We start from the raw sequence: 13295 nt of genomic DNA, 5'->3' as shown, positions 1-13295 counted from the left end.
TGTGATCTAAAATCAAGGCTTGTGTTGGAATGGCAATACATACATTTTATGTCTGTCTTTAGGCAACCAAATATGAAAATGTTGGCCTTTTCAAAGCTTGTGGAAGGTTTAAATTATACATCAGTAAAGTCCTGAAAATAATAAGGCAGTGACTGAAAGAGCCTGCTCAGTGGCCTATAATTTTACACGAGTCTTCACGTTTTATTCTTACAGATCAAACTGAGAAAAAAAAAAGTCTACCGGCAGTTGTTTTTATTTTCTATGACTTCAAAGTATAACGCGAGTGTTTTTCTTTATCTAAGCTCTCAAAGATTATGTTGTTCTTAGTTATTCCTTTCAGAAATGAAATGCAATTTGGAATGCAGTTATTTATTACCACACTAGAAGTTATTTCATGGAAAAGTTTACAAATCCTTGTTTACAGCTACTGAAGTAATCAAAAGAAATCCAGGAGGGATTGTCAAACAAAAGAAAGCATTCAGAAATCCAGATTTTGGCACATTTATCACTGACCAGGCATTTGCAAGTAATCAAAATTGGAGCAGAGAAAAATAAGGTGAAATTTTAGATGAAAGGATGAGGAAGGTAAGGATTGTTACATGATCTGAAATGCTTCAAAAGCAGCTTAGAAAAAGATTTTAGCTTTGCAAATTTATATGTAATCAGTTAAGGATTTTGTTGAATATGTTATTGAAGACAAATTTCAACCTGAAATAATCTTGGAAAAAGGAAAGTTGAAGGAAAAACGTGGGCTGCAGTTTCCAGCCTCCATCATACGGTTATATGTTTAATGGTTGGAAGTTCACTTTCCTAAAACAGAAGTACCACACAAAATCGACAATGGGAAGGGAGCTGCCGGGTCCCTTAAGCTACAAATACCCAGGTACCACCTGGAACTGCTAATACAGGCTTCTGCCAAACCTATTTCTGATGGAAGAGCTGTGAACAAAAGCCAATTCAAACTTTCCTTGCAGGAATGTGACGCTTTGGTAATAGGTATTGCAGCTGACATCATTGCTTGGTGTTTGTCAGAGGACTGGGGTCTGGATCAAAACTAATGGAAAAGTTGTGCTTACACCTTTTACTGCAGACTACCTCCTTTTCCTTTTCTCCACCTGGTTGTACTGGGGGCTGTACAGCATGGTAAAAAGAATCAGAAGTGGTATCAGCAAGTATGGTGCATATACAGATAACAGAATGAGGCGCTCACGCAGTGTCTGAGGACCCAGATGCTCTGATGCTGAGAAATCATGGAACAGGATGTGAGCCAGGATAGCAAACAACGTTGTAGCTACATGGGTGGAGTATATAATTGCAGGAGTCCTTATCCATTTGCAGCCACCTGGGTAGAAGGAGCAAGGAAGCAATATTCAGGCAGTGGGAATCAAACGGAATTCAGACACTCGTAAATTAACAGAACATCAGCTGTGCGTCTATCACAGCACGAGCCAAAAGGCATCACGGGTAACAGAAATGAAGTACTTATAGCAACCCATGGAATGATCCAACTTTGTGGAAACTTGGAACGATGGTGCAATTGCTAAGGGTATTAAAGTGATAAAATAAGTACACAGCTCAACCCAGAGCTTCATCCATGCTGGAGCTTAGCACATGTCAGTGGCTGATGCTGGTTACACATAAGTGACAGCAATTGAAGAGGGTCTCTGAGTCACCATTTTAGCTTCTGACAGGGCTCACTCTACGCTGCGTTCTCAGGAGAAACTTGCCATGAAAACAGCACTCTGTGTGCTGTGGCCCTTCGCTGCTTAGGACTGATAGATAAACCACCCCTGCACAGAATGTGCTGTGCAGAAATGCTGCATGGGACACGTTCTCACATGTTGTTCACACCAACCTTTTAAGAAGGCATACGCTGCGACGGGAAAGAACGGCAGCTGTAGGGCGGCTTCGCAATATATGAACGCCTTGAACCACTCCGGGGGGTGGAGCATCATGGGGTCCCGGAAGGTGGTGGCATACCAGCGCAGCAGCTCCGTCAGCTGCAGAGAAAGAACAAAACCGCACATGAATACACCGAGCATCGCCTGCAAAGGGGGCAAACCGTGACCCTCCTGCGCTGCTTGGATGGAGCCATTACTGCAGTGGGACAAACTCCATTCTTCAATGGCTCGACGGGAGGATTTTAGCTTAGTGAGTTGCAATGGGTTTCCATGACAGAAATGTAAACTCCAGCATACCTTTAAGTTGGACTTTGAACAGAGATACGTGTTGAGATTTGCAAGTTAACTATTAATTAAAAATGGCTTCCCTAATGGAAGGGTTTTGCAGATGGCAGAAAACGTACTCATTAGATGTAAAGCCCAGTACCAAGCTGCGGAGCTCAGCCTGACGGCCAGAGCAGAGGTCTTCTATTCATCTGCTCCTTTCATAGGTTTCGTTATGCCAACCGTCCCCTAGCCCTACGGTTCCATTCAGAACGCGGCCCACCGGAGACGCGCAGCGATCCGCCCGGCACGCGGCGCTCCATCCGCGGCACAGCGCCTCTCCGCCCCCCGCTCGGGGCACCGCAACGACACGAGCGGCCGCGCGCCCCCCTTCCACGGCCGACAGCCGCATCTACCCTAACGCCCAAAGAACGAGCGGACTCGAAGCACGGAGCGCGGCGCCGCCGTTAAGCGTCATTTTGTTTAAGGCGCCTTCCCTCCATCGCCCCTCTACGCACGGAGACCGAACCGCGGGGTCGGCGACACCCGGCGGCACCCGCGGAGCGCGCCCGGCCCTCACTTGCTGCGGGTGCAGACCGGCGGGCAGCAGCGCCTGCAGGTCGAGCAGCAGCGTGATGGGGATGTGCGAGACGAAGTAGAGCGCGAAGGCGGCCTCCAGGCAGCGCAGCGCCCGCGCCATCGCGAGCGGCTCTCGTGGCCCCGCCCCTCGTGGCCCCCCGTAGCCCCGCCCCGCGGAGCTGTGCGCGGTCTCCGCGCGGACGCCCCGTGCACGTACGGCCACGTGAGCGCGTGTGCAAGAAGGGAGGCGGCGGCCAAGACGAGGTGTTATAAACTCTTTTTACTTGCATTGTTTCAGACAGCATTAATCACGATTGTAACAACTGAATCTTAAATAAAAGTAGGAGATGAGACAGGAAATAAAGATAACACGCTTCTTTTTCAAATGTCACATTTAATGTTTTCACCACTGTACTCCAAATCTACATTTTACAAAGTGACCAGCAAGTGTGCCACATAACTGACCAACCTCTGAGATTTTACCTTTCATACCAGTGTCTTCTCGGGCTCTCGTAATTACACACCTTTCTCATTCAAGTGAATTGAAATGCTTCAGTTGGTTCTATTCTCAGGAGCCTCACAAAAAACAAAGATATTGCACCATCTTTGTTCAGTAATTCAACGTTTGTCTCTTTCACAGCAAATAATTACTTCATTGAAGTTAAAACTTCCGAACATAACTTACTGATAGTTTCCAATTTCAGCTCAGATCACCCTTGTTGAAAATACTCTGCTAAATACAGATAACTTACAATAACTTTAACAGTTAATTGTCCATAACAAACACCACGGTTTTTCTCCAGACCAATGCTCAAATTTTAAGACCACCCTTTAATATTTCTTTGTACAGGTGAAAAACAGTCTTCGATTTTCTAGTCTTGTTTTAAATACAAAAGTTGGAAGGGACATTCAAGTTTCAAGTCTCCACACTGAACTTAAAAAAAAAAATCATGTGGAGGTAAACAAACCAAGTTGTATAACTCCAGGAGGTAGAGGCCTTCAATTTGTGTTCATATATACATATGCACAGAATTCAGTGTTCCAACAGAAAAAGAATTTGCCAAAAAGTAATAAAAGTCATTTACTACTGTGACATTTCAAGACTTCCACAGCTCTGCCTAAAGACACGAACACAATTAACATAACTCCCTATGTGCTTTTTTCCTTTTCTTTTTTTTTCTTCTCTCTCTCTCTCTCAACTGTCCAGTGCAGGAAAAAGTTCTCACAAAATTTCACAGACCTAAAATGTGCAAGCTAGTTTCTCTCTATACAGCAATGACGTCAGGGATCTCTGAAATTAGCCCATAAATGGAAGTATTTACACACATAGAAGATGCATGCTGGGGGGTTTTATGTAAGAAAGAGCAGAAAAAACTTCTAATAAAAATAGATTAAATATATATATATATTTATACTGGGTAAGGAAACAGAAGTTTAGTCTCTCCTAGTCACAAACTCATTCTCTCTACTCACAACATCTGATTTTAGAACAGCACACATCACCATCACAGCTCTAGTGAGAAGCTATTTATAGGGTTGGATCATCGGGCGCAGTGCCACCTCCTGCGGCCGCTGCCACCCGACGTGACTTCATGATTGGTCGCAGTCAAGTTTTCTGTATTCCTTAGTTTTAGAAAACCCAAAATCTTCAGGAATGGCTCAATATCAAAATGTATGTCTGTCTTTTTGTACAATCTCACTTCATTAAAAAAAATCCTCCCCAGATTTGGTTCAATTCTGTTTGTTCCAAGCTGAGCCATCACAGCTGCACTATAATTCATAAAACACGTGCAACTCTGGGTAAAATATTTTCTTCTAAAAGCACAACCACTTTACAAGATTAAAAGTCTAGTACATTTCTAAATATTATTCATATTGTACAAGTAGTGGTTGTTAATTTAAAACTTCATTAGTAAAATTACAGTACAAGCATGATTAACCTCCAGAATTGCAAATCCCAGACTCCAGTGGAAAGCTACATTACATCTTCAGTAGTACATTATCTTCCACTTCACTCCCAAACCAGTGGAGATGGTGGCATCTCAGAAGGTTGAGCAACTGTGGAACTAGAATGGAAGTGACACAGAAAATCAGTGTTCATTTGCAAAAGCTAATGGACAACAAAGTTAATGCTTGACCAGAAAGCATATGTTTCAGGTATGCAAACATTTCAGTACCCCATCCCCTCAAAAGCTCAAGAAAACAAAGCAGCCTCAAGCCCAGCAGTTACCACCACCAACACCAGGTGCTGGACCACATTCATTTATGTATTTCCTTAATGACACTTCACCTACAACTGTCCCTCGTTGTAGTCATTTTGCAGTCCATTTTTACAATCAGAATTTAACCCATCTATCTTTTAGTTCTAATTTCAATAGTTTTTTTTTTTTTTAACAAAGATATTACTTGAAACTTCTACAAATTTTACTTAAATTCTAAGTATTTGTATTCTAAGTATGCATAAAATCTGAGTCTCTCTAACATGATTTTTTTAATGCAACTACACATACACTTAATGGATTTTTTTCAGAAGTTATCTACGGACCTTCACTATCCTCAGAAATTCAAAACAAAAACACTGTCGATGTGTGAATTCTGTACTAATAAATGTGAATTAATATCAGATGTGATTACATACAGTTACCTAATAAAGCTCTTAAAAGCAGCAGACTGAGGGTTGATGCAGAGAGGTACTCTGTTTCCTTTCTGCTGTTCCAAAATGAACTGGTGAATTATTTCTGTACGTAAGAGAAAAATAAAACACACCACACCATGAGATTAACATTTGTACTGCAGTGGTATCTGTGCTGCTGTCAGCGAGCTTTAAAGACAGCATTTACAACAACAGATGACAGAAGACAGCAGAGCTACATGCAGTACTGAAAAGTGATGAACAAAGAGAAAGGGAATGGAAAGAATCATGGGATAAAAAGAAAACATTTTTTTGTGAACTCTGAGGAACTCTCAGTGTGAATTTCAGAATTCCAAGTTCAGGATATATCCAACACAAGTCACATTATCACAGCACAATGGTATCTTTTCCCCAACTGATTGAATCGTTTGTTAAAAACTGTGGAGGTAATGCATTTCTTCTTCCTGTCATCTTTGTGTCTTATTTGAGCTGCCACCAAATAGAAACAGAATCCCCACTAATCTCTCTCATACTGTATTGCTCTCATAAAATGAATGCTTTCCTGGCTGGATCTGAATTCCAGAGAAATAATGTTTCTTATGGCTTGTTATCATGGAATCAGACTTCAGATCTCCTGTGCCACAAAGCTAGGCTGGCCCCTGGCAACCACCTGCACCAGTAGCTCCCTGTTCCAGGCAGAGATGAGTTTTCCTCACGGCAGCACATGGAGACCCCGAGCACAGCGCTGCATTACTGGAGAGCGGCACCCCCAGCAGAGCTGATGGCTGCAGCTGCTGCACAGACACCAGGCACGGCCACTTCAGTGTGAGCACACTGCCACAGCTAAGAGGAAATGCAGCCAAACTGAGACCACTCAGCTTCTGTTACTCATTGATGGCGCTGACCCTTCTGCAAGACAGCCATCAAGAGAACATCTCATGCCTGAAACAAAATGGTGATTTCCCTTTTCACTCTGGTACAGCCTTCAAAAAGAGCGAGTGGCACAGGGAACAACTTTACTGCCAGCAGCTGCTCGGGTCAAAGCAACACCTCCACACGTCAGCTAGTGTGCGTCACACTGTGGTACGTCAGAACCACCAGAAACATTTCTACTCTTTTAGTAAAAAAGATTTATTGCCAGTATTTACCCTGGAACATTACCTTAAAGGAAAAAAAAAAATACTTGGGCCATGTGTCCTAGCTGTGCCCTGCTAAAGGATGCAGCAGGAAGATACAAGCGTACACAAAGGCTGATTATGACTCACCTTTAACCTGCCGAACAGAACTGAGGTTCTTTTCAAAAGTGTCATCAAATTTGGGATTAGTGATGGGTTCAAAATCACTAGTATAAACTCTTCCAGTGGATGTGGAAAAACAGCATTTACACATACAGGTGTGGTATCGCAACCGCCCTTCATCAAGGTATGGGTGAGCTAAGGCATCCTTAGCAGATATTCTTTTGGACTGAAACATTACATTTAAAGAAAATATAGTCAGGATATTTTCAGAGTTACTGAAACAGCCTAAGGAATACCTACTCATCAGTTTCAACCAATTGTTCTATAAAACCCCAAATCCTATTACATGTTTTGACTTTGCAAACACGGTGCCACTAGGGGGAACATTTCACCTACAAAAGCACCACCACTAAGATGGCACTGACCTTTCTGTAGGTGGCCAATGATAGAAATGCCACTAATGTGACACTTATAAATTTGTTTTTCAAAAATCACTTTTTCCCCCCAATAAGCTTCAAGTGATGACCTTCACATAAATCAAAATAAACGCCAGGAATTTAAATGTGAGCAAATACAGTACTTTGTAAATCCATGTTCTACAAAATGATTTCCTGTGTCCCTAAGTACATATTTAAAGTAAAATAATTGGCATATAGCACCCAGAGTTCTTAGAAGTATCTTATATATTCTTATATATAAGAAACATATAAGTTTCATACAAGTTTCAGAAAGTGGTGAAGGATAGGGCAGAAGGTGCTCACAATAAAGGATTTAATTATAGCCTGTTTTCACATTAATGTGACTTTTTGTGCCTAACCCAAGTGTCCCATCGAGTCATCCCATCAAAAAGGAAACTATTACCCAGATACACACATTATCTATGTATGCAGAAGGAATTTTTTGTGCCTTGCATGACCACAAACACCCACACATCTTTAATTAGAACTGCATCAAAGTATCTGATGTTCTGCTACCTACACCTAGCTAGGAAAAGACAGCATGATTCACAAACACCCTCATCCCCCTGACTCTATCACAGCTTTCTGCAAAAGGCCAGCAGATTTTAATTGTGAAATCCTCATTCCAGGAGGAAATTAATTGGCCAACTGTAAGATGATGCTTTTGTGTCTCTTATGGAACCAAAAGTTTTGAAATGCAATCTAGAAAATCGGTTCAAGCAGTTCTTTACTCACAATATTCTTAAACAAAAGGTATTATATGTATTTGAAATCATACTTACTGGATCGAAGACCAACATTCTGCAAAGGAGATGAACTGCTTCATGAGTAGCTTGACTGGAAAGTGTATACAGGACAGGAAGGGATGGCTGTAAGGGAACACAAGAAAGAAAAGCACAGATAGTTTTCCTGTCAGATCAATCAGCCAGAAAATCTTGCTACAGCGTGCACTATCTGCCAGTTACCAAGGACAAACTTCTTGCTAAGGACACACACTGCTTCATGCTTCCCAACAAGGCTGTAATCACTAACTCAGCAATTGTAACAGAAGTCTAATTGATCCTTTTTTCCTTGGTTGAGACATCATCCCTGGGTGCGTCAGTATTCCCAATATCTGATGGTGAATGGCCTCTGCTCTGACTGCAGTACAAACCAGTACAGTACAAGGTCTTCCTTCACACTCAAATTAATTCCAAGAGCTGCCCAAAGTCGGCAATTAATCCCCAGCTGGAAAACCAATAGATTTTAATTCTTGGCAAACTATGGATATAACTGATGCTGAAGAAGATTTACACCATTTCCTAAGATCACTATGAAGAAAAAAAAACAAATTTTGCCATGCTTTAATTACTGTCATGAAATCAAGGCTGGATCACAAGTCATCTATCCACAGTGCTACCCCTAAACCAGTACATTGCAGGCATTTACCAGGGAAGCTGCTATCACTTCCACTTTGCTTCCAAAGCACGTAGCAGAGCAGTGACAGAACCCAGTGCTCCCAGCCCCCAGGTGTGCCCTGCACGAGTCCATGTTTTGCCCAGTAGTTCCAAACCTCTGGTAAATTCTGCAACTTTCATTTTCTATAAAACAACCTTCTGCTTAGTTCCTACATGTTTATTTTCTAGGGGATGCATTTATATTTTCTCTATAAGCATTCCTGCTACGTGCTCAGAGGTAACAGAAGGCACAGATATAGCTTACAGTTCAGTTCCTATGGCTAATATATGATAAATTCTGATATGGATATTCTATCCATATCAGAAACATTTTACGGCATTTCACCTTGCCTGCTTTTTGGCATTCCCATAATTCAGTGGGTAAAAAGACAGTTTCAGTGGCTTGTAGAGAACCACCTCAGCACTGGGATTAGAAAAAAAAAAAAATCAGAAGATATTCCTGTTCCCTTTTCAATTCCTGATAAAGCATCCAGGCTTAACAAACAGAACAGGTCTAGAGTTCTTGTTTAGCCCTACCAAGAGCACAAGTATTGCACTGTGGGAATGCCAAGGAATTATCAAATCATCAGAATTTAAAAACAACACATTCCATAAAGCATCTGGATGCAGTTGCACACTGCATTATACATTTGTATACATAAAGTATAGCAGATCTATTTTCCCCAGCTCCAGGCACTACAAAACAATTATTATTCTTGTTAGCAACTCAAATCTTGGGAGTGCAAGAGTATAGGCTTAAAGTTTACAAATCTTAGTGTGTGAAAACAAATACAATTAAACTTAATTTGTTTAAGAACTGGTAGAGAAAGTCTTAAGGAAATCCTCCTATTATTAACATTAAAAGAAAAAAGTCATAAAACAGAGCACATACCACAATGTAGGGAATCAAGGCTGCCTAGGAGGTAGAACTCCCACGTTAATAATATAGCAGAAGATATATTCAGTGCTCATTTCTATGGTAACTATCATTGTGGTGAGTTGACATTTGAGAAATTGCTTCTATATGGAGAAAATAAATATGCAAACTCTACTGGAAAGACCTGATGTATTAACACGTACTGGTTACTCATCTTGTTCATTTTTACTATCTAATAATCATAAAATTGGCTACATTGGGTGGGCATACTGCTTTACCACTGTGCTAAGGATTCCTGCCTGAGCATTTCTTTGTATCTGTATCTTTCATTTGTTATTTTTGTCCAGTTGGCATAAGGATATCATCTCATCTCTTTTTCTGGTTTCTTTTATTAACTTTTACACCAGGTATGTTGAACGTTGCACCTCAGTTTTCTGTGTCATCTTAAACCTTCCACAAACAGCTTGGGTCATTGCACAGATGTCTGAGGGGACCTTTGCTGAGGATCTGCTTGACTATTCTGCTTACTGATCTTGATAATGGGCTATTTCCTCTCCTAACACTCTCAATCCTGTCTGTTGTAAAGGAGTCCCTCTGGGGCTTTCTGAGCTACATTACCAATTTTAATTTGCCTCTTCCCAACATTATTGCTTAAATTAACAACTCCGTTCAGAATAGCTATCAAAACACCATCTCAAAAATAGGAGCAATGTTCACCTGTATCTGCAATTCAAACAATATAAATGAGATAAGTCAGAAATGCACTTGACAAGTGAGAAAACATCTCGTCTGCATAGGAGTTTGAATAACTGCACTATTAACCATTACCACCTTCAGTGAACTTCACTCAGTTTACAAGCAGAGACAACTCTGAAATTAGATATCAAACAAAGTATTTATGAGCGCATGTGCCCCGGCCTGAGAATTAGAATTCAATTGAGATGTAAAACAGAATATCTACAGAAATGAGACAGCAGTAGCATCTGCACAGAGGAAATGCTGTGCCACGAAGGCCGAGTGGAGCCACCAGTACCTGTTTGTGAGGACCCCTGAGTATGTGTGCCTTGGCGCCTTCGCACGCTGTCCTCATTGCTTCCAGTGAGGGCGTTCCCAGCAGGTCTGTGATCAGATCCAGCTGCAGGCACAGAGCACACACACTTAGGATTTCACGCATATATCAATGTATTTCACTACGATAGCAGATTCTGAAGCTAAAGTAAATTAACGTATGATCCAGTGCTTTCACTGTGTTTCTGCAGAAGTGAATGCATATGCTCCTATTGTGAATGAAAACAAAAACATCCTGGAGGATGTTAAAAAAGTTAAAAAAAAACAAAACAAATGAATCCTGCCAGCAGTGAGCTCAGCTCCCTGGTTCCAAAGGTTCCCTCATGATCACCATCCACTCACGCTAATGAGCAATTGCCCAGCTCCCCTCTGAGAATAACCCCATTACCATCATTACACAGGCCTTGCATGCATGAAAATCACTCATCGACTGTTGGCATCAAATTGAGAAATGTGATTACTGTCTGTACACCGAACGTGTTGCTACACTTGGTGGCTTCTCTCCATCTCAGCTCCACTCCCAGGCAGAAGCACTGCTCTGTGAGGCACCACCAGGTCCAGCAGCTTCACAGCTCAAACGCAATACTGCAACTCCCATTATACACTGATGGGAACATTACTTTCTTATTCATAGTCAGAAAAAGATTGACCCCAGTTATATCACTTTAAAATGCCACAGTGTATGTTAGTACTGCAGCAGATTAAAGGGGAATATGGAAAAACACACATTTCAAAAGCTAATTGCAATTACTACTACTTCTAACAGCATCTGGAAGCCACCAGTTATGTTGCAAAGAGTTTGGTTTTCTGCCCATGAGTAAACTAAGCAAAACAAAAGCAAGTACAAGATTCAGAGTGCATCAGTGTGACTAACTCCATCAAATTATTTTAGAGGAAATGTAATTATACCTGCTGAATGGGACTCTGTGCCTGAAACAATATTCTTCGCCCGAGCAATTCTGCAAAGATGCAGCCTACAGACCAGATGTCAATAGCATTGCTGTAGTGGCGGCTGCCCATCAGGATTTCTGGAGCTCGATAATACTGAGTGACAACTTCCTGAGTCATGTGACGAGATTCATCTAATTCTTCCACCCTGGCCAATCCAAAATCACAAATCTAAATTGAGAAGGTAAATAAAAAAATTAAAATAACCAAAATACTTAATGCACTTCAAATAGGTAACCTGGTGGTAACGGAGCATGTAATTCCAAAGCCAGCATTTAAATAAACCAGATAACCCCTAACTACACAAGCCAAGGAAAGGGGGAATAGGTAGAAATTGTTACTTCGTTCCATATCCATTTAAACTTTCCACCATTTTATTTGAAATCATAGTATGTTTTTTGTTGGCATTGCAATATTCAGTCTAAAAGCACAAAAAAAGCACTAGAATACTTATTGAAAACCCCTGGGTCCAGAGCATCACACACCAGATTTCATTTGCTCATGGGATGCCTCAAAACGTTACAGATTCAACCGTCTCTCACTTTGGTTTAGAGGATTTTTAGAAGTTTCCTTAACCAGAAGAGTTCAAAAAGCAGACTGACTTTTTCACAATTGGATTGCACAGCAAATCAGTGTAAAGGAAGCTTTCTTGGCATTCAGCATTGCTATGCAGCATGCCTCCAAAATTCCACAGGCCTAACAAGTCCCCGTGAGCACACGCACTGCCTCAGCGCGCCCGACCCCCCGGCTGCCAGCACCGCACACTGCAGGGCAGCCCACGACTCAGAGAACCGCGGATGTCCGACGTGGGCCCAACACGGAACCCCTTTGTTTCATTTGTGATTTTTAAAGAATCTGTGCGACTTTTTATTCCCCGTTTAAAATGACTTTACAGGAAAAATGTGAATATTCAATGTTTTCATGACAGAACACATCTGATTTATGATGAACAGCACATACAGATGAACATTTTCAATAAATTTAAGGAGCACCTTAAGAACACAGTTGCTGTTCACAAGTAGGTTCCCTGGTTTGATGTCTCGATGTAAAATGCCAGCAGAATGTAGATATTTCAGACCTGAAACATTAAACAAAATTCAAGTAAGTATCTCCTTTTCTTTTAAATAGAAGTTCAAAGCTGACAGCATTTCCAGGGCAGTCCTACAATGCAGTCAGCAAAGGCTGCACACAGAGTCGTTTCCACACTGCTCTGCCTTCCAGTCTCTGCAGGCACTACCAACAGCCCAACTCTGAATGTCATTTACATTTCTTTGCTCTACTTCTTACAGATTTGCTATTTATTTACTATCAGATAAAGCTGACAGTTTGCTGCAGTGAAACTATTCCAGTAAAACTAATGGGAAAGCAACTGCACTAACGCTGATCAAAATAATCTAGTTTCTTAGACGGAACTTTCCAAATCAATTAAAAAACCCCAAACAATCACATCTAAAATCACTATTGTAGTGATTTACTTTAGCTAAAACTCACAATCAATTTAAATTAGAGTTCTGTACAACACAGTGAGTGGGCACAGCTGGGTCTGTGTCAGCCTGGCTCCACGCAGGGGCGGTTCACCAAATACAGAGGAGCTCCGGAGCACCAACATCTCCCCCCAAATGCAGCCTCTCAAAGGCCACTGAGAAATCTCTCACAGCAAACTGTTTTGCCATCTTTACCCACATACGGAATGGAAGGCAGCAAGGCTGTGTACTCTAATAACTAGTTAAATCCTTGCTATTCATTCACACTGTGAAATAAAAAGACCAAGTTCCCACAGGAAACTTACTCGGATGGAAACTTACAAGGATGCCTTGATAATAAATATTTAAGAAACAGTGAAAGAAAAATTACAGCAGTACACAGCTTCCATTCATTTTACAAGAAAAAAGAA

General features: G+C 41.4%; 2 protein-coding genes across 3 annotated transcripts in view; both read right to left on the bottom strand.

The window, feature by feature from the left end:
* Positions 1–353: 353 nt before the first annotated feature.
* TMEM97 (transmembrane protein 97) lies at positions 354–2904 on the bottom strand. Its single transcript, XM_415916.8, has 3 exons — positions 2746–2904; positions 1856–2000; positions 354–1342 (listed from the first exon to the last, which is right to left on the bottom strand). The coding sequence occupies exons 1-3, from the start codon at positions 2863–2865 to the stop codon at positions 1092–1094; spliced, it is 516 nt and encodes a 171-aa protein (XP_415916.1). The 5' UTR covers positions 2866–2904; the 3' UTR covers positions 354–1091.
* Positions 2905–3118: 214 nt separating this feature from the next.
* The window catches only part of NLK (nemo like kinase), a 40074-nt gene continuing 29897 nt past the window's right edge, over positions 3119–13295 (bottom strand). The window contains exons 6-12 of one of the 2 annotated variants that reach the window (XM_015295866.4): positions 12394–12479; positions 11363–11572; positions 10419–10520; positions 7855–7941; positions 6642–6840; positions 5383–5482; positions 3119–4810 (exon numbers count right to left, since the gene is read on the bottom strand). In XM_015295866.4, coding sequence (XP_015151352.2) covers positions 5385–5482; positions 6642–6840; positions 7855–7941; positions 10419–10520; positions 11363–11572; positions 12394–12479 — 782 coding nt within the window. In that variant the 3' untranslated portion in view covers positions 3119–4810; positions 5383–5384. The remainder of the gene's footprint in view (positions 4811–5382; positions 5483–6641; positions 6841–7854; positions 7942–10418; positions 10521–11362; positions 11573–12393; positions 12480–13295) is intronic. The other variant, XM_046902745.1, reaches the window with a different exon arrangement.

This window comes from Gallus gallus, chromosome 19, assembly GCF_016699485.2.
Source record: "Gallus gallus isolate bGalGal1 chromosome 19, bGalGal1.mat.broiler.GRCg7b, whole genome shotgun sequence".
Taxonomy (NCBI): domain Eukaryota; kingdom Metazoa; phylum Chordata; class Aves; order Galliformes; family Phasianidae; genus Gallus; species Gallus gallus.
This window is presented reverse-complemented; position numbering and strand designations above follow the sequence as displayed.